This window comes from Grampus griseus, assembly GCF_964374135.1.
Source record: "Grampus griseus genome assembly, chromosome: 16".
In the NCBI taxonomy this organism is placed as follows: Eukaryota; Metazoa; Chordata; class Mammalia; order Artiodactyla; family Delphinidae; genus Grampus; species Grampus griseus.
Window position 1 is genome coordinate 74,641,627 of NC_139010.1, and position 23,899 is coordinate 74,665,525.

The 23,899-nt window shown below is 46.4% G+C and overlaps 1 protein-coding gene across 1 annotated transcript; it reads right to left on the bottom strand.

Annotated features, from left to right (window-relative positions):
* Positions 1-2,271: 2,271 nt before the first annotated feature.
* On the bottom strand, positions 2,272-11,169 carry PRDX3 (peroxiredoxin 3). Its single transcript, XM_082674154.1, has 7 exons — positions 11,091-11,169; positions 9,562-9,697; positions 7,895-8,036; positions 6,828-6,963; positions 5,884-5,987; positions 3,579-3,744; positions 2,272-3,253 (listed from the first exon to the last, which is right to left on the bottom strand). The coding sequence occupies exons 1-7, from the start codon at positions 11,124-11,126 to the stop codon at positions 3,200-3,202; spliced, it is 774 nt and encodes a 257-aa protein (XP_082530280.1). The 5' UTR covers positions 11,127-11,169; the 3' UTR covers positions 2,272-3,199.
* Positions 11,170-23,899: the final 12,730 nt, after the last annotated feature.

The following is a 23,899-nucleotide window of genomic DNA, read 5'->3' on the forward strand; positions in this document are numbered from 1 at the left end:
GAGGAGGAGCCGGGCGGCGAGCCCCGCCCCGGGCGCGCGCGCGTCCCCTTGCCCCGCTCCCGGGGCCGCGCGCCCGCCGCTCCTCGGCATCACGCGCCTGCTGTTCCGGCGCCCCGGGCCCCGCGCGTCTGCTGTAGCAGTGAGCTCACCTATCCCACAGGTCAAGGCCTCCCACCCTTGCTCCGCCCTTTCGGGTAGCCTGGTCGCCTCCAGGCCTAGAGGGGTCACCTATGGAACCCCCGGATCACGGTACCTACCGCGAAGACCCGGTCAGGTGGCGTGTGGCGCGTTCCACAGCCTCGCCCTGCGCTCCTGCAGCGTCCAACCACCGCCCCCCGCCCCCCAACCCCAGCACAGGCTTTTGGATATCACCCTCGAAAATCCCTTCAATTGCACCTAAAGTCCAGCGTACACGGGATCAGGGGTAGTCAGGACTCGCTAAATAATTTGCGTGGCCCAGTGAAAAGTGAAAACGTGGCGCCCCTTATTAAAAAAAGACTGCGAATTTTCAAAAGTCGATATCAGAGCGTTAAACCGAAACCCCGGGGCCCCTCTAAGTTAAGTGTCGGGCCCTGCTGCCAGCCCGTGAAGCTGGCCCTGATTTCAGTGCACTATCTCTCTCTCTGCCCAAGGGTTTTTCCCCAGCGCCGGGGCAAATCCAGCTCCTTCTGTTGGATACCAGATCAGGTAGGGACCATCTGCAGAGAAAAACGTGCCTTCTTTCCGCCTTCCACCCCATCCCCCAGCACTGGGGGGGTGGGGGGGTGGGGGGGGGTTGTGTGTGTTTGTGGAAGACGTGTGGATGTTTAGGGTGTCCAGGGGGCTCCTCAGGAGTCCCGGGCTGGGGACCCAGCACCGTCCACTACTTGGTTGTGTGACCCTGGTCAAATCAATATCTCCATATCTACCTTCTCATCTGTAAAATGATGACAGTAATTGTACCTATTTTGTTTTTGTTGTGGGTCCAATGAGATAAAACATGTAAAAGCCCTAACAGTGCTGGCTCAGTCTGGGCCACTTACAGGCAGCTGGCCTTTGCCCTCCCTTGCTTTGCCTTCCCCTCTGGGAACATGAAACCAGCTTATCAGAGGCCCATGTGGCCTCTCCGCTCCCACTTCTGCTCAGCTCACTTGGCTCACTTTTCCATAGGCTTCAAGACGTCATCTTGTCCTCCAGGAAGCCTTCCTTGATGCCCATAGCTGGGTAAGGTGCCCCCTCCTCGCTGTTCCCCAGTGTTCTATGCCCCAGGAATGTATCTGTTGTACCACAGTTTAGCACACCTGTTATTATCCTGCTGGCTCTCCCTGCAAGTATGTCACAGATCCAGCCCACCTGACCTGCTTCCCTCTCTGGACTGTCTAGCCTTAACAAAGAAGCCAGAGTGATCCTCTTAGAACAAGTTGATGTAACTCTTCTCAAGAACATTCCTGACATTTCCCATCTCAGAATAGAATCCAAAGTCCTTAGCTTGCCCATAAAGCACTCTGGGCTCCCCATTACCATGCTTCTCCTTCACAGCTCTGGTCACATGGCCCTTCAATTCTTCACCCACCCCAAGTCCACCCTTGCCTCAGGTCCTTTGCACCTGCCATGCCCTTTGCCTAGAACCTTCTTATCCTCCTTACTCCCTCACCTACATGTTTTATCTCATTTGATCATCAAAACCCTAAGATAGGTACAATTACAGTCCTCATTTTACAGATGAGAAGAGACCTGGAGAGACTGACTCCCTGAAACCCTTTTAGAACACACCTGCAACACTCTGCTCTAGTCCCTCGCTCCACTCTATTGTCCTTCCAAACATCCTATGTATTTTTTTTTGGCCATGCCACAAGACATGTGGGATGTTAGTTTCCCCCACCAGGGACTGAACCCGCGCCCTCTGCAGTGGAAGTGAGGAGTCTTAACCACTGGACCGCCAGGGAAGTCCCCCTATGTATTTTTATTATGTTTATTCCCTCTAGAATTTAAGTGCATAAAGGAAGGGGTGTGTCTTTTCTGTTCACTCTCTTGCCTCCAAAATAGTACACAGCATATGGTAGGAACTCCAGGATTTATTAAAATTAACAAATGCTTCCATGTTTCTTTCACCCCCTAAACTGAGTTCCTTGGATGTGGAGCCAGCATCTTATTCATCTTTGTAGCCACTGAGTTCAATGTTCAATAAATGTTTGTTGATATAATCAGAGAAGGAAAACTAGAGTCCCACAGCATAAGCTGAACCAATAAATTAATGGTGTTAAAAATGCAAGTATTAAAAAAAAATGCAAGTATTTTAAAATGTTTATTTTTATTTTTTTTACATTGAACACTTCAGGAAATAAAATAATTACAATGATTCAAATGCATGAATGATTCAAATTCAAAATGCAATCCCTGGATTCAATAATTATCCTTTATAATTATGCCCAATAAATATTAGAAATGTATGTAGGCACTAAGTCAGCTAACAAAATAAGTAAAATAATTATATAAAGTATAAATCTCAGGACTGGGGAACATGCATGGTCAGTTAAGTCACTTGGCCACTGTAGGTGGTTTTTTAAAAAACATGATTCACATCTGCTTCAATCACATACACATTCATTGCAAGTGTTTTGTTTTGTTTTGTTTTCCTGGCCACACTGCATGGTATGTGGGCTCTTAGTTCCCTGACCAGGGATCGAACCCACGCCCCCTGCATTGCGAGCACAGAGTATTAACCACTGGACCACCAGGGAAGTCCTGCAAGTGTTAAATTAGACAATTGATGCTAACAACTTAAAACTATGATCTTAAAAGAAAATTCAGTTTAATATAAAGAAACTCAAGAAGAAAATTTCAGGACCCTTGATCAGAAGCTTTTGATGCCTGTCACACTACGCTAGTGTACACACAAAGGTTCAAGTAAGGCTGATAAAGAAAAGTTGTTTCCTTTTCCCTTTGAAGACATGATCCAAGAAATAGGGGAACTGCACATTCTATAGCAACTAGCCATCCATCCATACACTGCCAATAAAGGACTCCTTACATTAGTAACTAACCACATTTTAAAAGCCTTGGCCAATGTTACAAAAACAAAACATTTAGAGTAATATTTACGAATACAAGCATAATTGTTTTTTTGCCTTCTATAAATAATAATCTTTGAAATGCTAAAAGTAAGTTCCAGCTGTGGTTCTTTTCTGGTGTGGGAAGCTGCAGGTGCACGTGGGATGGTCTACTGATTTACCTTCTCAAAATATTCTTTGGAAGCAGTCGGATGGGGCTTGATCTGAAAATACAAAAACATTTCACTGGGTAAGTGACTTTATGATCTCAAAAGTGAGGCGAAAGCCATCAATTTTTAATCTAAAGTTCTTTAACTTTTTAAAGATTGGTCTGTTTCCTTTAAAATACCTGGATGAAACTTACATTAACAGCCTGCCTGGTGCCTGGTCCCACCCCCACCTGCACCAGCTTCACCCATTTGCACACCATCTACACCCTTGCTCCAAGGGTGGGCTTCTTTCATGGATATTCCAGGCCAGCAGCCCTTGAGGCAGTGAGGACCTGGGACCCTCTGCTGGGGTCCCATTGCTTTTGGAAAATAAACCTACTGTAGGAGAATCTGGTGTCCAGTTGGCTGGGCAGACTTCTCCATGGGTTTCTACAAACTGGAATGCCTTCACCAAGCGGAGGGTCTCTTCCACGCTTCGGCCCACTGGGAGATCATTGACGCTCAAATGCTTGATGACTCCGTTGGGGTCAATTATGAAGAGACCTCTGCATCAGAATTTATCATCATCAGTATTTCAACATTACCAGAGCTAGAAAGACTCTAACTTCTACCCCTTTTTGTCTTTAATTATCCTTGATAGAGCACTTATTAATAAACTCTATCATATGCTTAAAAATGGGGTTTTCCTTGCTATACAAACAGCTTATCATCTCTTATTGATGACGGATGCTTTAACAAAGACAGGACTGGACAAGGCCACCATGGAAAACAGGCAGTACGGTCACATTTACAAATGTGACCTATATGTCGCAGAATCTGTAAGTCACTGAACTACAGAGACTGAAGACTTCTTATTAGTGATGTAGTAAGCATTCTTCGGGCTGCTGCATCAAATCTTGGCAAGAAACCACAGGCAACTGGGAAGGGACAGAGATGTATTTTATCTGTATTCAGTAAGTACTTATGAAATGAGTGAATTCTTGCGTAGAGGGGGGAAAATCCCATGGGAAAATTTACTGGCCTTGAGGCTATGCAGAGCAGAAATCTAAAGGAAAAACCAAGCCCATCACTTTTATTTATTTTGGTTACCCTGAGGTACAGTTGGTACAGGAAAGACAGAATGAGTGCTTAGTACTATTCCATTATTAATAGTTTTCAAAATAATGAATTGGTTCCCTGGAACTCTTCAAATCATCGATTTAAACATATTTGATGTGTTTCAATCACTTCTAGTTATTACTTTTATTGTCAGATTGTCCAAGCCCATCACTCTTTGTCACTTGGCAGCAATGTAATGAGGTGACCCACCCTGGGGTCTGTGCTCATCTTCCATATGAGTGCTGGTGTTACTATGACATATGCAGATGTCATAAAACTCCTAGGTTTTTAACAGTCCATCTTTAAAAGGGTGTGGCATTCCAAGTGTTAATCACTCAGGAAAAAGACAAGTTAGAGAAAACTCAGAAGATAAAAAGGTGGTTCCCCCTCCCTGGGCCTGGCCTTTGGGGGTCTAGGCTTTGAGGCTAAGGGGTCCTGGTGCATGCCCCTGCAGGGTGCAGGCAAGGTGGAGTCCACCGTTTAGATGCAGACACAGGGCTAGGATGGATCAGGGCCCACAGACTCCAGAAAGAAAGCCTTATCTTACAAGTCAGACTCGACTCCTCCCCCTTTGTCAATCCTGATAGTGAAACCAGTAGGGAGGTAACTGCAAAATTAGCACGACTCTACAGGGGAGGAGATCCTGGGAGGAAAATGCCAGCACTCTTCTCCTTCCCTTGCCACCTCTGTCAAAGCTAGGCTTTAGTTTATTAAAGGAAGACCGTAATCCCCTTGGAGTCAAAAAGGCCCAAGCTCCAAGGTGGCTCCTGGAGCTAAAATTTCAGGTGTGACCCAAGCAGGCCAGACGTCAGCTACAAGAGCAAGCAGGTGAGCGGGTTCAAGCCCGCCCCCAGCAAAACCGGGAGGCGCATCCAAGAGGGGTTCTCGCTTCCTTCCTGGAGGTACGGTTTTGCCCAATCCCTCCTTCATTCAGCAGCCATCAGGACGCCAGTTCTAAGGCCTAAGTTCTCATCCCTCCCGGCAAGGCTGACAGGCTGGGACAGGCACTAGAGCCTGTGCCAAAAACTCTGTAGCTGCCTCACCTTATTTAATCCTCACAACCAACCTGGGAGGTACATTCTCATTTTAGTTACAGGAAAAATGGGACTCAAAGAGGTTAAATATCTTGCTCAAAGTCATACAGCTATTAAGTAGCTGAGTTTAAATAAATTCAAACTCCAGTCTGATTCCAGTGCTTGTACAAGATCCTAACCATTCCAGAAAACGGACTCCTACCCTTGCTGGCCACCTCCCCACCCCCCGCCCCCGCTCATCTCCAAACAGTCTGATGGCTTCACCACCAGGAGTGGCTCCCAGACAGTCAGGGAGAGTGGAGCAGTGTGACCATCAAGACATGATATCCTTCTTCAGAAACAGGCCCAGGGTGACGCAGGGGGCACACATGTCTCAGCCATTTCTGAAAGACTGCCAACCCTTGCAGGAGGCATCCATCAGTGCTTATTAAAAGACAAATTAAGGATTTGGGGTTCTAAAAATTCCCTACCAAGGTGTCTATAAATCCCCTGTGAAGTAGGATGATGCTAAACATGAAAACCAATTTCAAGTTCATAAGAAACAGATCTTACCGTAGTGCAAGGCCGGAACCTTCTAACAGCACACCGTAGTCTCGGGAAATCTGTTTAGTCAAGTCTGACAAGAGTGCGATGTGCATGTGGCCCAAACCGCCATTCTAATAAAAATGCAAACAGGTCTGGTTGTTATACTGTGGCTCCCGCAGCAGCCTCGGCCACGCAACACGATGTCTGACTGACGGTGGCAACGGACAGCGGTGACCGAGCACCAACAATGGGCCGAGCGCTGCTCTAAGCTCTTTCTGTTGTCTCACTTCCTCCTCTAAGCATCCTGGAGTAGCTACTATCATCACCACCACTGTACAGATGAGGAAACTGAGACACACAAAGGTTAAGTAACTTGCTCCAGGTCACAGCTAGAAAGGGGCAGAGGCAGGATTTAAACCCAGCTGATACTACAGACCTTTCTTTTTCTAATTCTTACAGTATCCTTTTGGTTGAAGATTAATTTCTGAAGCATAAAAATGGAACAGTTTAAAAAAAAAAAAGAATACTTTGAATAATTTGATTGATAGTCCGGCAGCATAGCTAGAAATTTTGATTCTCCCAAGCAAGTTTCTAGGCAAGAATACTGACCGTGGACAGCAGTGAAATCAGAAAACTTAATCACTGTCCCACATGGCTCACAGGGTCCCGGGGACCTACAGGGTACACGTGAGAGGGGAGGCAATGAACCCCAGCTGTTCTCCTGCCCTGCAGAGTCTGTTCTCTGTTACTGTTTGTACTCCGGAAAATACAAGTGTAGTGGGGAGTAAATACATGCAATGTTAAAGGAGATATGGGTGGGTAGAGTTTAACAGAATTTGCCAGTAGGTTAGGCCTGACTAATAGCCCATTTCAGACTAGTCGTGCTTTAACAACTTCTACGTTGGTCTTTAATGGGATCATTTGAGTTTTTAAGATCACAAGTGCAGACACAGCGTGAATGATGTTTATACCTTCCTTGGTGTGTTTATCCAGGCCAGGTGGGTGAAGTGGGAATCCACTGACACTGCAACGACTTCACAGTTCACATCGTGAAATTCATTGGCTTTGTCACTGAAAGCAATAATTTCTGTAGGACACACAAAGGTGCTAGGAAAAAAGGGTAGAAATTTTCATCAGAGAATTGAAAAACAAGGCTTTAAAATCTGAACAATAGGTGTCTAAAAACTAGTTCAGGGACTTCCCTGGTGGCACAGTGGTTAAGAATCCGCCTGCCAATACAGGGGACACGGGTTCGAGCCCTGGGCCAGGAAGATCCCACATGCCACAGAGCAACTAAGCCCATGTGCCACAACTACTGAGCCTGTGCTCTAGAGCCCATGAGCCACAACTACTGAGTCTGCGTGCTGCAACTACTGAAGCCCGCGAGCCTAAAGCCCGTGCTCCACAACAAGAGAAGCCACCGCAGTGAGAAGCCCACTCGCCGCAACCAGAGAAAGCCCGCGTGCAGCAATGAAGATCCAACGCAGCCAAAAATAAAATAAATAAATGATTAATTAAAAAAAACTAGTTCAGTTTGCTTAAAGGTGAGAAAGGCAAAATGGTTAACCATCCTCACAGGACTCCTGGTCACAATGATACTCCAATTTTCAAAAAAAAGATTTATCACCTATTTAAGAATCATATTTAAAAAATGGGGGTAGGGGAGGCATATTCCAAGAAGACAAAATTTTATCTAAATAAGGTAGCTTCATGAGAAAATTCATTTTATCCTTACTTTTCTCATTTTCCCCCCGAACCAGTGAAAACTTCCTCACAGACTGGCTTACAGGAACCACTACTCCAGAGTCCGTACATTAAACCCCTGCCCCATTAAGAGGAATGCCACTTCACCCCCTATATTTATCACTTGTAAATTAGCTACAGAGGGAAACTGTATCAACAAGACCATCGGTGACAAAGGGTCAGCAGCAACCCTCGCCTTGACAAGAGTAACTAGAGACAGGCAATGTCAGCGGGGAGGCGGGGATCTCTGCTTGCTCTCAGGATGACATTAAAGCATCACAGAAAATACACTTACAAATCCAAAGGATAGAAGAAGAGCACTAAATATTTCCCCTTAAAGTCATCAAGGCTTATTTCTTTGAACTCTCCATTGACAACGGCTGTACCCTTAAAATCGGGCGCATGCTGGGTGACGGCAGGGGCATGGCATGAGGAACCTGAAAACAAAACATAGCACACACGTATATAGTTCATGGTTAAGCCAAGCACTTATTTGGTTTTATTTAATCCTCTCACAGTAATTAATTAATAGTGTAATTAAAAGTTCAGTTCAATTGTACATCTTAGGTAATTTTTTCTCTTTTCATAGTTCTAGACTGTACACAAATTCAAAGTGCTGTGGAAACTAAAAAGATAGGCGATAGTAGGGATGGAATGAACATAGAATTAAGGACAACATGACCCTCGAGGTGGATTCTAAGTATGGTTCGGATTTTGCCAAGACCAGGGCTAATGGCACAAAAGAACAGGGCAGGTGTGGGGAACAGCCCGTGGCAGAGCTTGATATAGAGAGCAGGTGTGCATGGAGGGAAGACGTGTGGGAAACAAAGCAAGGCTGGTGAAGGCCATGCTGCAAGGGCCCTTATATATCAGGCCGATGAATCTGTTCTTAAAAGAGGAGATACAGGAATCACTGGAGGCTTTCACGTAGGAGATGGATGATGCGTCGGCTGTTCTCAGGAAGATCAGTCTGCAGGGGACAGTAAGAGGAACAGGGAGGGGGGAGCCTGATGTTAGGAGGTGACTGCAGGCATCTAAGTGAGAGGTGTGGAGGGAAAGGGTACGGCAGAAGGAACAGAAAGAAAGGAAAGGATTTAAGAGCTGTGTCAGAATTGGAGAGGACGTGCTTCTACCTGGGAAGGCGGGACAAAGGAGGCCAAGGGTCAAGATGCCTGCTTCAGAAACAGGAGGAGCTGTTGGGAGGGGGGTTTGGGACAGGTGACAAGGAAAGGTTTAAACCTGTGGCATCAAATCGCTACCAGAAATTTCTTAAAGCTCTGGGGAAGTAAAATGGTAAAATTTTTCAGAACATTTCACCCACAGAGGGTTTGCTAAAGTATATCCCCCGAAACCATTACATGTTAAATACACTCTTTTTAAAAGGTGCGATAGAGCTAAAGGAGGCATTTCCAGATATCTGAGGCTGTACTTAGCAAACCTCATATTCTAGATAATGGAGTGTAAATCTCAAGAAATAGCTGTGTGTCACTCAGATCACGGAGCAGTCCATTCGACTGGCCTAACATGGCCAAGTGGAGCCCGCCCACAAGTCTGAATCCAAATGCCTTTAGAGGAGCTGCACTGTCAGTCCCCAGTCAGCTCACACCCCTTCACACACAGCAGGCCCAGAGGCCTCTGAGTGTTCTCACCCCACTTCAAGTTCCCCAACACGGGATTAAAACCTCTGGAACCAACAAGGAAATGCGACACAAGGGCAGATTGCCTCAGTGATTCTCAGCCCTTGGCTGCACACCAGAATCACTTGGTGAGCTTTTGAAAAATACTGATGTTCTGGTCTCACCCCAGAGACTGACTCATTTTGTTTGGGGTGGGACTGGGGCAGTGGTATGTTTGCAAAAGCTCCCCAGGGGAGTCTAATACACTGCCAGGGTTCAGAGCCCCTGTACAGAGATGACACATGTTGCCATTTTCTGGTTCAAACCAAAGCATAACAACACTTACTGGTGCTAAAGGCGAATTTTGCTTGAGCAGAGCCAGACCACAGTGCATTTGTCAAGCACGTTCTTCGAGAAGCAGCAGGCCTAAGGGCTGCAGAGGCAGAAATGCCCCAAGGAATGGCACTCACTTGTCGGACAAGCTAAAAAGAGAAACACTTTAAATTAGGAAGTATTCCCAGAATGGTGGCTGAATCCCTGCTGAGAGGGCATCAGGCCAGTAGTGGCCTCGGCTGTCCTTATTCCCGTGAACAAAAATACCAAACTCCAAACTCTAAGAGCATGGATCGAGTCTCCATGTTCTTAAAATTCCCTTCTGCTTCCTTATCCTTCAAGATTGTAAAGGGGGTTGGGGAGGAGGAAAGGGAGATGTTGGTCAAAGGGTACAAAGTTGCAGTTATGTAGGATAAGTCTTGAGATCTAAAGTACAAGCATATTGACTATACTTAATAATACTGTATTGAAGCTGGCAATATGTTAAGAGTAGATTTCAGGTGTACTCATTACACACAGAGAAGTAACTATGTGAAGGGATATGTCAATTGGTTTGACTGTAGTAATCATTTCATTACGTATATCAAATCATGATGCACACCTCAAGTACATAATTTTTATTTAAAAATATATATAAATTAATGAATGGAAAAAAAAAAAAGACTGCAAGGCAGAGAATTATAAGAACATAAAGACTCCATGCTTTTAAGAGCAACCCAGAGGATTCAGAAACCGGGAAACTTGGCCAGGCCCTGTGTATTAAGCCCTTTACCAGCAGATCTGCTGAGCATGTTCTACTATGGTCAAGGTTTTCCCTAGAAAAGACAAGGGCCTTCCAGCTCCACAGAGAAGCAAACAAACAGAGCAAAGTTCAGCCTCCGGGAAAGTTTGGACAGGGCTCAAGGGAAACGTTTGCTCAATTTCAGGGTCCAGCATGACTCAGGAAGAAGAAAGAGGCTGCGCTGAACCCCACCACGAGAAAGGGAGGGCGGGTAGCAAGAGGGTACTAGGCTTTGCCTGGAGAAAACGGCCCTGGGACCGCCCTGGGTGGGGAGGAGAAAAGCGCCTTTTGCACGTAAGCATTTTGGTTACTTTGGCATTTTGGTTTTCATCCAGCATTTAAGTGGCTGCTCACGGAAACATCATTCTTTCTTTGTTAAGCTGAGGAAAGTTAACTGAGGTTCGGAAAGGAGAAGTCACTTGTCCAAGGTCACAGAGTCGGTTACAGAACCGGGACCAGGGGCCAGGTCGCCTGCATCGAGAGCCAGATGCTTAGGTGGAGAGGGGACCGGGGACCCACGACCTGGAGCGAAAGGGATTTGGGCAGGGGACCACAAGAAGGGTGGGTGGGGGGAAGGGCGGCTCTGCGCAGGCGCAGTGAGCCTTCCGTAGAGGAGGAGGCCTCTGGTCCGTTACCCTCCGATATACTCCAAGAAGGGTGAAAGACCCCAAGGCCGCAGGGGAGCGGGATCCCATCTGGGAAGCACGTTCTCGGAGCCACCACAGTGTCTCCGCGCCTGTGCCCCGCCGCCAGCCACTCACCGAAGTCCGGAGCAACCTTCCCGCCACGGCCGCCATCTTCAGGGTGCACGGCACCCACGGGGCAGACGGAGAAGCAGAGGAGGCGGGGTCTACAGGGAGGGCGGGGACAGGGGCGGGGTCTAGGTAGGCGGGGGCGGGGCCCGGCCGGAGACGCGGCGGGGAAGAGCTGCATCCACCTCGCCTTCTGGGGATCCTCCGCGTGTAAACGTCCCTGTGGTCGGGTCCCTTGACCCAATTCATACGGGGCTAATTCCTGTTAAAGCTTCTAAGTAGCTGCATGCTTGGGAAAGCGACACTTTATTTCTATTTGTCGCCCCAACCTAAAAAGGTCTAATCCAGGTGGGAAGATAGATATTTCCATATTTGCTACTTTTTGTGAACCTGTGGATTACTGTTTCTGTAAAAGAATCCCTTTCCTATTTCAGCCAGAGGTGTAGCCTTGTGGCTTCTGGATGAAATGAAATTAAATATTAATGCAGGGACTTCCCTGGCGGTCCAGTGGTTAAGACTCTGAGCTCCCAATGCAAGGGGCGCAGGTTGTGATCCCTGGTCGGAGAACTAACATCTAGCATGCTGCATGGCGTGGCCAAAAAAAAAAAAAAATTATTAATGCAATTTTAGTCCGTTAATAAGATGAGTGGGTCAGGCACATCAAGGTTTGTGTTGTCCTCAAAACCTTTAGGATGATGCATGGGCTTCCGTTTTGTCTTCTTTTGCCAAAATTGGGAGAATTAGGACATATCTAAAATTTGTTTTCTGTTGATTAGTAAAGCCAAGTTCTCAGTGGTGAGCAGGGTACTTTGAAGCAAATTCATCAAACATAAAAATCATACAGTGGCCCTACAGTAAGTGTGACAAAATGTAGATTCTAAGTGAGTATTCTTCAAACACCAGGCCTGTTACCTGAAAAACCAGGTTCGCCTCTTGTTGGGTGTGGAGCCAAAAGACACAACCCAGGCAAAATCCGGAGGAGGAAGGATTTATTACTTGCAGCAAGTAAGGAGAACACCAGGGATCTTTCCCAAAGCATTATCTCCTCAAACAGGAAAACTGGGGAAGTTTTAAGCTAAGGGTACATGCATATTCATGAAGGGGCTTGGGTGGTAGAAAGAGTCCAAGTTTTTTTTTTAATTTATTTAACTTATTTATTTTTTATATTTATTTTTGGCTGTGTTGGGTCTTCGTTGCTGCATGCGGGCTTTTCTTTAGTTGAGGCAAGCAGGGGCTACTCTTCATCGCGGTGCACAGGCTTCTCATTGCAGTGGCTTCTCTTATTGCGGAGCGTGGGCTCTAAGCATGTGGGCTTCAGTAGTTGTGGCACACGGGCTCAGTAGTTGTGGCTCGTGGGCTCTAGAGTGCAGGCTCAGTAGTTGAGGCACATGGGCTTAGTTGCTCCACGGCATGTGGGATCTTCCCAGACCAAGGATCAAACCTGTGTCTCCTGCATTGGCAGGTGGATTCTTAACCACTGTGCCACCAGGGAAGTCCCCAAGTCCAAGCTTTAAGTTCCAGTCGATCTGGTGGTTGAACGCTTCAGGCCAATCTTTTTTTTTTTTTTAATTATTTTATTTTATTTTATTTTAATTTTGGCTGTGTTGGGTCTTCGTTTCTGTGCGAGGGCTTTCTCTAGTTGCGGCGAGCGGGGGCCACTCTTCATCGCGGTGCGCGGGCCTCTCACTATTGCGGGCTCTCTTGTCGGAGCACAGGCTCCAGACACGCAGGCTCAGTAGTTGTGGCTCACGGGCTTAGTTGCTCCGCGGCATGTGGGATCCTCCCATACCAGGGCTCGAACCCATGTCCCCTGCATTGGCAGGCAGATTCTCTACCACTGCGCCACCAGGGAAGCCCTTCAGGCCAATCTTAAACATTGAAACAGACCTGGAAGTCTTTACAACTGATGTATTATCTTTACTATAATTTCTTCTCTTGCCTGATAAAGTAATTTGTTTCTGCATTCTTCTGTTCCCTTTAGATCATTAATTACTGAGACCTGTTCAAGGGCAAGTTCTGTGGCCAGGCTTAGATCACAAAATAGCTTAGGCCAAAAATGGCTTCTGTTAGGTCAAGAAAGCCATGCCTGGTTCTCTTTCTCCAAGGACCCCCCACCTTATCTACTTACAGGCCCAAGACAGCAGCCCAATTCCCAGATCTTTTGGCCACTGGAGAGGACGTTTCACTGCTTATCGCTTCTTTTCTAAACAGAAAGCTGAAGCAATTGCATGTGGTTCAACAGCTTGCCTCAAGTCACACAGGGATCCATTGGCAAGGGGACAATTAGAACTGAGAACTCTTCATTGGACACGTTGGTCTGCTGATATCTGTCTAAAGCTTATCTCCCTTGTCCTAAAAGGAATGAAATAACCTAGAATCTCAGGCCCAGAGGCCCAGAAGGAATTTCATACCAGAGCCTTTCAAGCCTGTTCAGAATTGCAAAGTGAGTGGCCTTCAGCTAAATCTCAGGCTACAGCCAAGGACTTCCCCTGGGAGGATAAGCAGAGTCCTCCACTTGTTCATTCCAAGAACAGATCATCTTAATTAGTATTGGTATTTGAGCACTGTTCTGCTAAGCCTTCCCGGACTACCTCCCCCATGGGTCTGGGTTAGAGAAACCTTGCAGGTACCTAGAAAGCTTTTCTCATTCTCATTTCTCACGTTTTTCTCATTCTCATTGCTCTTGCCACATCCCATTGGAATTTTCTATAGTCTTCTCTAGATCTTAACCATACTGTGAACTTCATGAGGGTAGAGCTCATGTCTTGCTCAGCTCTGTGGTCCCCATGGCTAGGCTAGTGCCTGGCTCATAGCAACTGCTCAGAAAAATTTGTCAAATGAATGAATAAGCAGTGGCTGACATGGTGGCCAAAACGTTCTTTCCACATTCATTCTGGAAAAGACATCTCTTTATTCAGTTTTCTCTAGCTGTCACAACAAGGACACAGATTGTTCCCCTGAAGAAAAAAGACAAACTGAACTTGTCCTCATTACCAAAAGGGTAGAAAATAACTGAAATTCTTGCTTTTGAGTTTGGGAGAAGAATTTTTGGACCTAGTCGAGGGAAAGGCAAATGAAAAGATATATGCTACTTTTTATGATGATTAGGAAAATACCTCCCTGGAACCACAAGTTAATATTCTGGTAAGTAGGGCTACAATTAGAGATGACAAACATTACTCTGGGTTTTGCTGAGTTCTTCCTCTTTCCACGGCAAAAAGCATTCATTTTTTTCCTCTTCTTTTCCCATTGACGAGGGCCCCTGGGTTCAGGGAAGATGCAGTCTCAACACTGAGCCATGTCTGCTAGCAAAGGCCTCTCCTGAGAACATTATCCCCCGGATTCCCACTGCATGGCCTCGTGCTGCTCCACGGTGAGCTCCTCAAGGGCAGGCAGCAGAGTAGCGGGTGGAGTCGACTTGTCCTCAGTTCAAAACCCCATGGGGAGGGCTTCCCTGGTGGCGCAGTGGTTGAGAGTCCGCCTGCCGATGCAGGGGACATGGGTTCGTGCCCCGGTCTGGGAAGATCCCACATGCCGCGGAGCGGCTGGGCCCGTGAGCCATGGCCGCTGAGCCTGCGCGTCCGGAGCCTGTGCTCCGCAACGGGAGAGGCCACAACAGTGAGAGGCCCGTGTACTAAAAAAGAAAAAAACCCCATGGGGAAATTCCCTGGCGATCCAGTGGTTAGGACTCTGTGGGTTCGATCCCTGGTCGGGGAACTAAGATCCTGCAAGCCACATGATGTAGCCAAAAAAAAAAAAAAAAAAACCCCACGGACCCACAGATTGTTTCACCTTCCCAAGTCTGAGAGTCTCCATGCAGGAACACTCACCTCACAGGCTTCTTGTGAAGCTTCTTGTGAGGCTGGGTTGGGAGGTCCTGCCCACTGTAGGCCCCTGGTCACCTCATGTTCACTCACAGGGCAGCTCCCTTCCTGCCACCCCGACACACCTCGGCTTCCTTCTGAGCCTTTCCCCTCCTGTCTTTATTGCCTATTCCCTCTCCCCCGGCTCTTTATTCAGTAGATCATATTTTTTAGAGCAGTTGCAGGTTCACAGCAAAATTTAGTGAAAGTACAGGAGACTTCCCGTTTCCTCCCTGTCCCCGCTCCTGCACGGCCTCTCCCATATCTACATCCCACACCACGGTGATGCATTTGTTATAGTCCATGAACCTACACTGATAATGTCATTGTCACCCTTAGTTTACATTAGGGTTCACTCTGGTGTTGTACATCCTACAAGTCTGGACAAATATGGTGACGTGTATCCACTACTATAGCATCATACAGAATAGTTCACTGCCCTAAAAATCCTCTGTGCCCCCCAGTCATCCCTCCCTCCCCATACCCTCAGCTACCTATCCCCTTCTTAGAGCTGTGTCTCCCATCCAGCCTGCCAACATCCCCACTCAGATAGCTCTTACTCAGCCCAGACTTACCAAACACAAGACCAAACTCTTGCTTTCTCTCCTCAAACCTATGCCTCACGGCGCCCTCCCCACCATCCCAGCCGACCAGCACCCAAAGGATACACGGTCTTCTCTCCACCTCCACTGCCACCACCTCAGCCCAGGCCACCGTCACTTCTCCCCTGGAATTTTCACAGCTTCTTAGGGCCTCTTGGTGATCAAAAAGGCTTAGGTCACTTCCATGATGTGAGGTCTACTTTAAAAGGGAAAGAAAACCCAACACAAAGTCCACACAATTCCGTCCCATGTCTCTGTGTCCCTCAGGCCCTGCTACTTCTTTGGATTCCGGAGATTCCCAACTGCCCTTACCTGCATCTCTGTGTTGAGGCCTTTCAGAACTGGGGAAGGCCGGACCACCCATCCCTATGGAAAGACAGAAATTTAGGAGAATTAACCCCTGCCCAGCAGCCCTCACAGTGGCCAGGGGGAGAGAGTTGGTGTAAAAATAGCCCAGCTCCCCTGCTCCTGGGTAGACAAGCTGAGGTGCGTTCCCAGAGTTTCCACAGGGATTAAGCTGGTCACCCATGGAGGTTCCTTAACACACCTTTACTGGCTGCTTTCCTGTGTGACTTCCCCCACCTCTCCTGCACTTCCGGCACCTCCCAGACAAGCTCCTTGCATTGAATCCTAGTCTCAAGGTCTAGGAGAACCCAAACTCAGACACAGCGCTACAAAAACTGTAATACAGAATGCTATCCACAGGCTGATTACAGGATTTAGGTAGAAATATTTATTCGTAATTCACTCCACGCGTGGCCCGTAGAACTCTATTTGAAGACGTTGCAAAAGTACAGGCTCGAGGCCCACCCCTTTACGCCTGGTCTGCCTGCTTCCCCTCCCCCTCCCGTGATGGGCCCTGCAGCTTCCTACCTAGTCTCTCTGCTTTCACCGCCTCCTTCCAATTCATCCTCAGCAGCAGCCGTGGTTCTTCTTCAAACCCCAACCAGGTCATTTCATCTCCTACATAAAACTCTTCAGTAGCTTCCCGTTTCATTAGAGTAAAACACCAATTCATAGAGGGCCCTAGACAGTCTGTGCCCCTGCCTCCTCCCAGACCACTCATCTGGGGCCCATCCCACCCCATTCCTGCTCCAGCCACGCTGGTTTACTGCTCCTTCCCCAACACCCAGTGCGCACCTTGGCACCTGCCGTGCTCTTTGACTGGACTGCTCTCTGCTCAGGTCTGGCTACCTCCTCCTCCCTACTTAGGTCACGGCTTAGCTGTGGTCCTCACCAAGAGGACTCCCCTAATGACCTTGTTTCTTATTACCGGCTTGGCCCTTGTCTGTTTCCTTTGATTGGAAATTACAATTACTTTGTCTGTTTACTGGGTATTTTTTGGGTTCCCTCCCAAGATAAAAGCCCCAATAGGGCAAGGACCATGCCCATCTTGCTCACTGTTACATGCCCAGACCCCAGCACCGTGCCTGGCACATGACAGGCTCCTGGCCAATTTAGATGAATCTGGTTGAAGATCTAGCTAAAAACTCACCATATGCAGCCACTTCTGATTACACATCCTCCCATCCCAGCTGACATCTCCTTTCCCTGAATGCCTTTGACAGTTATCATCAACATAATTCTCTTGGCAATCAATCCTCTGTGTTTTATCACAAGCCTTCTACTGTTACCTTGAACTGTTACTTGACTAATGTTTCCTTTCTTAATCATTTCTGGTGGCTCTCCTGGTTTGCAGCTTGAATAACTGGCTAATTCACTTTTTAAAAGCCCCTCAAGGGCTTCCCTGGTGGCGCAGTGGTTAAGAATCCTCCTGCCAATGCAGGGGACAGGGGTTCGAGCACTGGTCCGGGAAGATCTCACATGCCGCAGAGCAACTCAGCCCATGTGCCACAACTACTGAGCCCGCGTGCTGCAACTATTGAAGCTCGTGCTCCTAGAGCCCATGCTCCACAACAAAAGAAGCCACCGCAATCAGAAGCCTATGCACCACAACAAAGAGTAGCCCCTGCTCGTCGCAACTAGAGAAAGCCCGCACGCAGCAACGAAGACCCAACACGACCAAAATAAATAAATAAATAAAATTAATAAAGAGAAAAAATTTTTGAAAAAATAAGATAAATGAATAAATAAAAGCCCCTCAATACTTGAGGGTATATTTTCTAATAATAAGGACATTCTCTTATACAATAACCATATTACAACGATCAAAATCAGGGGTGTTGGGCTTCCCTGGTGGAGCAGTGGTTGAGAATCTGCCTGCCAGTATGGGGGACACGGGCTCGAGCCCTGGTCCAGGGAGATCCCGCATGCTGCAGAGCATCTAGGCCCATGCGTGACGACTACTGAGCTTGCGCTCTAGAGCCCGCGAGCCACAACTACTGGGCCCACATGCCACAACTACTGAAGCCCACGTGCCTAGAGCCGGTGCTCTGCAATGGAAGAGGCCACTGCAATGAGAAGCCCGCGCACTGCAATGAGGAGTAACCCCACTCGCTGCAACTAGAGAAGGCCAGCAACGAAGAACCAGAGCAGCCAAAAGTAAAAACAAAAGAAAAAAAAGAAAAAATCATCACATCACATTTAGTTGTCTTGTTTTTTTAGCCTCCTTTAGGCTGGAATAGTTCCTCAGTCTTTCTTGATCTTCCTTGACCTTCACCGTTTTAAGAGACACTGGCTAGCTCTTTTGTAGAATGTCCCTCAGTTCACTTGTTTGATATTTCCTCATCATTCAAGTCAGGTTAAACATTTTTGACAGGAAGACCACTGAAGTGTTGATCCATAATTTACTTAACCAAACTGATATTGTTGGAGATTTGTGTTGTTTCAAAATTTTCTTCATATTATAACTAATATTATGATCTTTATATATCATTGTAGCCAAATCTTTGCACACATTCTTACTTATTTCTTTAGAGTATATTTCTGGAAGTGGAAATGCTTTAAGGGTCGTGTGTGTGTTTATAATTTTTGTTACGTGTTGCCAAATTGCCTTCTAGATGGGCTGTGCCAGTTTACACTCCCTCCACCATGAGTGAAAGCGGCAGTTTCTAGGACGTTTTGCCAACACTGAGTCCAAACAGTTTAAAGCATCCTTCCTGCAGCAGTCTGTACTTCTCACGTTGATCTATCTTCTACTCCAGTTTCTTGCATACGACTGGTTGGTGCAAAGCACCTAGAAGCTGTTTAAAGGTAGGGCTTGTGTGCCTTACTCATCTTTGTGGTCTTGTTCATCCCATGGTGCCTAACTATGCTTCCTACTTAACAGTGGATCAATAAATGTCAAAGGAAGGAAGTAACAAATGATAATTTTGACACCTTATATGATGGTTAGATTCTGTTCTGACATGCTGGGTTACTAAAAATGTCATTAACATTAGCATCTCAGAGTCCAACAACCAGAGTCCCTACTAGCCTAGATTAGAAAGCAGTCCAGCTTTTTACCAGTCCCTATTCCCAGGACCTCTTGGGAGTCCCAAAGAATCTTTACATCTTGTCCATTTTGACCCCAGGTGTGCTCTTCACCTCATGTACCAGCACCGCAACAACTGCTCTGGGTTTCTCAGCTCTCCTCTTGCCCTTGTTCCAGAAGCTTCTCTGGGCTGCTGCCGGTCTTCCTGTACATACTTCTGGGTCCCAGGGTGGTCACATGCCTTTTTCTCAATTCCTGGATGCCAGCAGAGATGAGCGATCATTTTAAATTGAAGGCTTGGGGATAACAGAGGGGAATTACAATGCAGACAAGGCAAACATAAAGCAGGGTGTGAGGTATCCTGTTCATACACTCTGTCACCTTCCCAGCTCCTTAGGCACCCCTGAGGGACGATTTTCTCCTTTGCAATACCCCTTCTTCCCCCATGTTTCAGGGATCTGCTCACTTGGGAGAGTATCATAGGGAGCACCCTTGATCTTGCCTCTTTTTTCCATGCCTGCCCTCCCCCACCCTCACCTTGGCTTCTCCCAGAAAGAATCCCCAGTGATCAGCCTCCCCTGGTGAAGACATCTTTTTAGAATATGCAGCACAGTTCAACTCCTCTGTATTCCCATTCCAGAGTGGGAAGTGGCTTGATTTTCAAAATAACTAAAAGCCGCTGAAAGTGTTTTCCCAAAATAAAAGAGTCTTCTTCCCTTTCAGATGAATTTTCCCTCCACCTCTACCACAACCACAACAAAACACTGTTCGCCTAAATAGTCTGTGACTGCCTTTAGTCATCATCATTTCAGAAATACCGGTGCCACGTCACGAAGCATGGAACATTTACACACAACCTCACCGGTTTCAAAGCATTATTATGGGCTCCAATTCCCTGCTCTGTTAAGGCACCTTAGGGGAGGGGCTCCAAGTCTTGTGCAAGGAGAAGCTGCTTTTAATTTCCCCAAGGGTTTGGAATGCTGGGGGCCAGAGAGGGAGAGGTTGAGTAGAGGTGGGACAAGAGGTTGTGCTGAAAATAAAGATGCTTTTGTTTTTGTCTCGTCTCTGGTCTTCCCGCAATGGGAAACTGACGTCTCAGAGAGGAGGGAGGATGAGAGGGGTAGTGGAGGGGAGCAGCGGAGCAGCCCCTCCAGGCCAGCAGGTAGTGAGGTTCCTAATCTGCAATTTCCTAACCAGGAGTGCTTATCACGGCTCAAAGCCTCTTTCCTTCAGAGGAGTCACACTCCACCCCGACATGAGACAGCCTGCCTGTTGCCCACCACCCCTTGTAATTTTGTTCAGCACGCCAAGGTTCTGGTCCTCTCTTTGTTAATTTCTTCCTCCTCTCCTCTGCTGCTCCCTCTGTCCATTTAACTATTCTCTGGACTCTTGGTCTCCTGCCAATATCCTCTCTTTCCTGCAAGATCAGTGCACATGGTAAAAATGCTGCAACTTTCCTATCATTCTAGAAGATCATGCAGTAGAATGGAAACAACGCTGCACGTAGAACCAGGGACTGGGCTTGGAGTCCCAATCCTACAACTTTCTGGTTATGCATCCTCTATTTCAACAGCCTTTTATATCTCTTTAATTTCCTTGTTTATAAAGTTGGAATTATAATATCTACCTACTCGTTAGGTAGGTGAAAGCACTTGGTAAACTGTAATTTGTTGTTTAGCATATTAATATTATTAATCACTAGGTCTAATCCAAGTATTCCTCAACTATTACTTGAATTTAAAAATTATATTTTTATTGAGACAAAATTAACACAACATAAAATTAACCATTTTAAAGGGAATGGGTCAGTGACATTCAGGACATTCACAATGTTGGGGAACTACCGCCTTTAGTTCCAAAACATTTTCATCACCCCAAAATAAACCCCCAGACCCATTAAGCAGTTCCTCCCCCATTCACCCTATCCCAGCCCTTGATAACCAATCTATGTTCCTGTGTCTATGAATTATGGATATTTCATATAAATGGAATCACAAAACATTTGTCCTTTTATGTCTGGCTCCTTTCACTTAGCAAAATGTTTTCAAGGTTCATCTACTTTGTAACATGTATCATTATTTCATTCCTTTTTGTGGCTGAATAATATTCCATTGTATGGATACACCGCAATTTGCTTATCCATTAATCTGTTAATGGACATCTGAATTGTTTCCACCTTTTTTTTTGACCTTGAGGCATGCGAGATCTTAGTTCCCCGACAGGGGTCGAACCCGTGCTCTCTGCAGTGGAAGCACAGAGTCTTAACCACTGGACTGCCAGGGAAGTCCCCTGTTTCCACCTTTTGACTGTTGTGATAGTGCTGTTACGAACGTTTGTGTACAAGTTTTCAGTTCTTGGGGTATATACCTATGAGTGGAATTGCTGGATCATGTGTTACTTCTGTTTAACTTTTTCAGGAACTCAGGTTTTTTTTTCTTTTTTTAGGAAAGAAAAAAAGAACATTAAAAAAATCAGGAGTGGGGCTTCCCTGGTGGTGCAGTGGTTGAGAATCCACCTGCCAATGCAGGGGTCACGGGTTTGATCCCTGGTCCGGGAAGATCCCACATGCCGTGGAGCAACTGAGCCCATGCGCCACAACTGCTGAGCCTCTGCTCTAGAGGCCGTGAGCTGCAACTACTGAGCCCGCGTGCTGCAACTACTGAAGCCTGCGCGCCTAGAGCCCGTGCTCCACAACAAGAGAAGCCACCGCAATGAGAGGCCTGCACACTGCAATGAAGAGTAGCCTCTGCTCGCCACAACTAGAGAAAGCCCGCAGGCAGCAACGAAGACCCAACACAGCCAAAAATAAATAAATAAAATAAATAATAAAAAAATAAAGTTAATCTATGTAATTATGTATGTACCAGTACTTTACTCCTTTAAAAAAAAATCAGGAGTGATGGAACTGTTCTATATTTTGGCTGTGTTGATGTTACACAAGTATATGCATTTGTCTAAATTCATAGAACTAAAGACCAAAAAGAGTGAATTTTATTACTGTATGTAAATTTAAAAGGTAGATGACAAAAGGAAAAAAGATACTCATCAACTTAAAAAAAAATCATCTCCTTGTTATAGCAAAAGATTGGTAATAATAAAAAATGTTCATCAGTGAACTAGTTAAAGGAGTTACAGTCCAGCCATTTAATGGAATGAATATCCAGTGTCCTTAATAAAAACAAGCGAACGGGCTTCCCTGGTGGCGCAGTGGTTGAGTCCGCCTGCCGATGCAGGGGACACGGGTTCGTGCCCCGGTCCGGGAAGATCCCACATGCCGCGGAGCGGCTGGGCCTGTGAGTCATGGCCGCTGAGCCTGCGTGTCCGGAGCCTGTGCTCCGCAACGGAAGAGGCCTCAATGGTGAGAGGCCCGCGTACCGCAAAGAAAAAACAAAAAAACAAAAAAAAACAAGTGAACCGTCCCCCCTGCCCCGCCCCCCCAAAACACAGAGAGGCCAGATTCAGCCTGGACAGGAGGGAATTCTTTGGAATCCCAGTTGGATCCTGGAGCACATGAGGGTTGTGGAGCTTGAGATACAAGTAATAGAAACGTTCTATGACCCAATAACCACTTCATGAGCAGAATTCCCTTTGCAGCACGTGGGGACTGTTTGCGTTGCATTGAGTGACCTAGCACACTCATGGCCTCATTTTAGCCCATAAATGTGGAACCTGAGGCTTACTTTTTCCGTGTGGGGGCTGGCTGCAGCTCTCCAGAGTTCATGCTAGATGGCATCCTCTCTCTATGGAGGAGACAATGACAGCTAAGCGGAATGAGTGCTCCAACCTGTCAGGTTCCCGCACAAACTCATTTCTATGGCAGGGAACACACGCCTTTGCTCCTACAGGAGGGGATTAAGCTGCTCCAAATTAGACACTATATTCTATTTTATGTAATTGTCAAAAAAGTGATCTGGGGACCTCCCTGGTAGTCCAGTGGTTAAGACTCCATGCTGCCAATGCAGGGGGACTGGGTTCGATCCCTAGTTAGGGAACTAAGATCCCACCTACCGCAACTAAGCCCTCGCACTGCAACTAGAGAAGCCCACCTGCTGCAATAAAGAGCCCGCCACGAAGACTCAATGCAGCCAAAATAAATTTTTTTAAAAAGTATATATTAAAAAAAAGATCTGTGCAAAGCATTACATTTTTTAAACTCCGAGTGTTTGTTAGATTCCATTTATCATACAACTGACTAGCTAAGACTTCAAGGAAGGAGCAAGTATGCCCTCCTTTTATTGGGTCAATTAAATATTCACCTGCCCACAGTGGCCTATCTTAGGACAGTAAAAGCTTCATATTAAGGTCTCAAAGATAATTAGGCTCAGGGTCTCTGGAGCAAGAGAAAGTTTGTTATTGCAGCATTAATGTCGAAATTGCTGGAGCCCTCTCACCTGCAAGTCATCTGCTTTTAAAGGCTCCTCACATTGCATTTAACTCAGCTCACCTCCTTTTTCTCTTAAGAAGCAATTCTACCTTTGTTGTCAAGATTTTATCCACATTTTCACTGTAGGCTACCACGCTCAAGCAAATGAACCTGGCTTCGGTCATGTCATTGCCTGACAGATGCTCGTCATATAAAGACCATCAGTGATGGCTTGGATTCTTTCCTTATACATATTAACAGAAAATCATTGGCTTTTAAGTAGATTACTAGAAAAGAGTCTGTTTTTCCTCCTCCCACTCTGAATTAATTTTTATGCTTTTGTTGTGTAATTTCCTTACCAATTTGAACATTTTTCTGCCATCTAAATCTATCTGATTGCTCGGCACTGAACCAAACAAAAATACCCAGCTCTCCACCTGTCATTTTGGGGGTAAATAGCTTGTGTTCTATTCAAGTCTGAAAAGTGAGTTGAAATTTGTCTGCTTAGTTTTCCTTAAAATTGTGTGATTGGCTTAACCACTGGGCTGATTGCAGGAGACAGCTGGATTTGAGGATGGAGGTACAGTCAGATGGATGGAATCATTCCAGGGACTGAG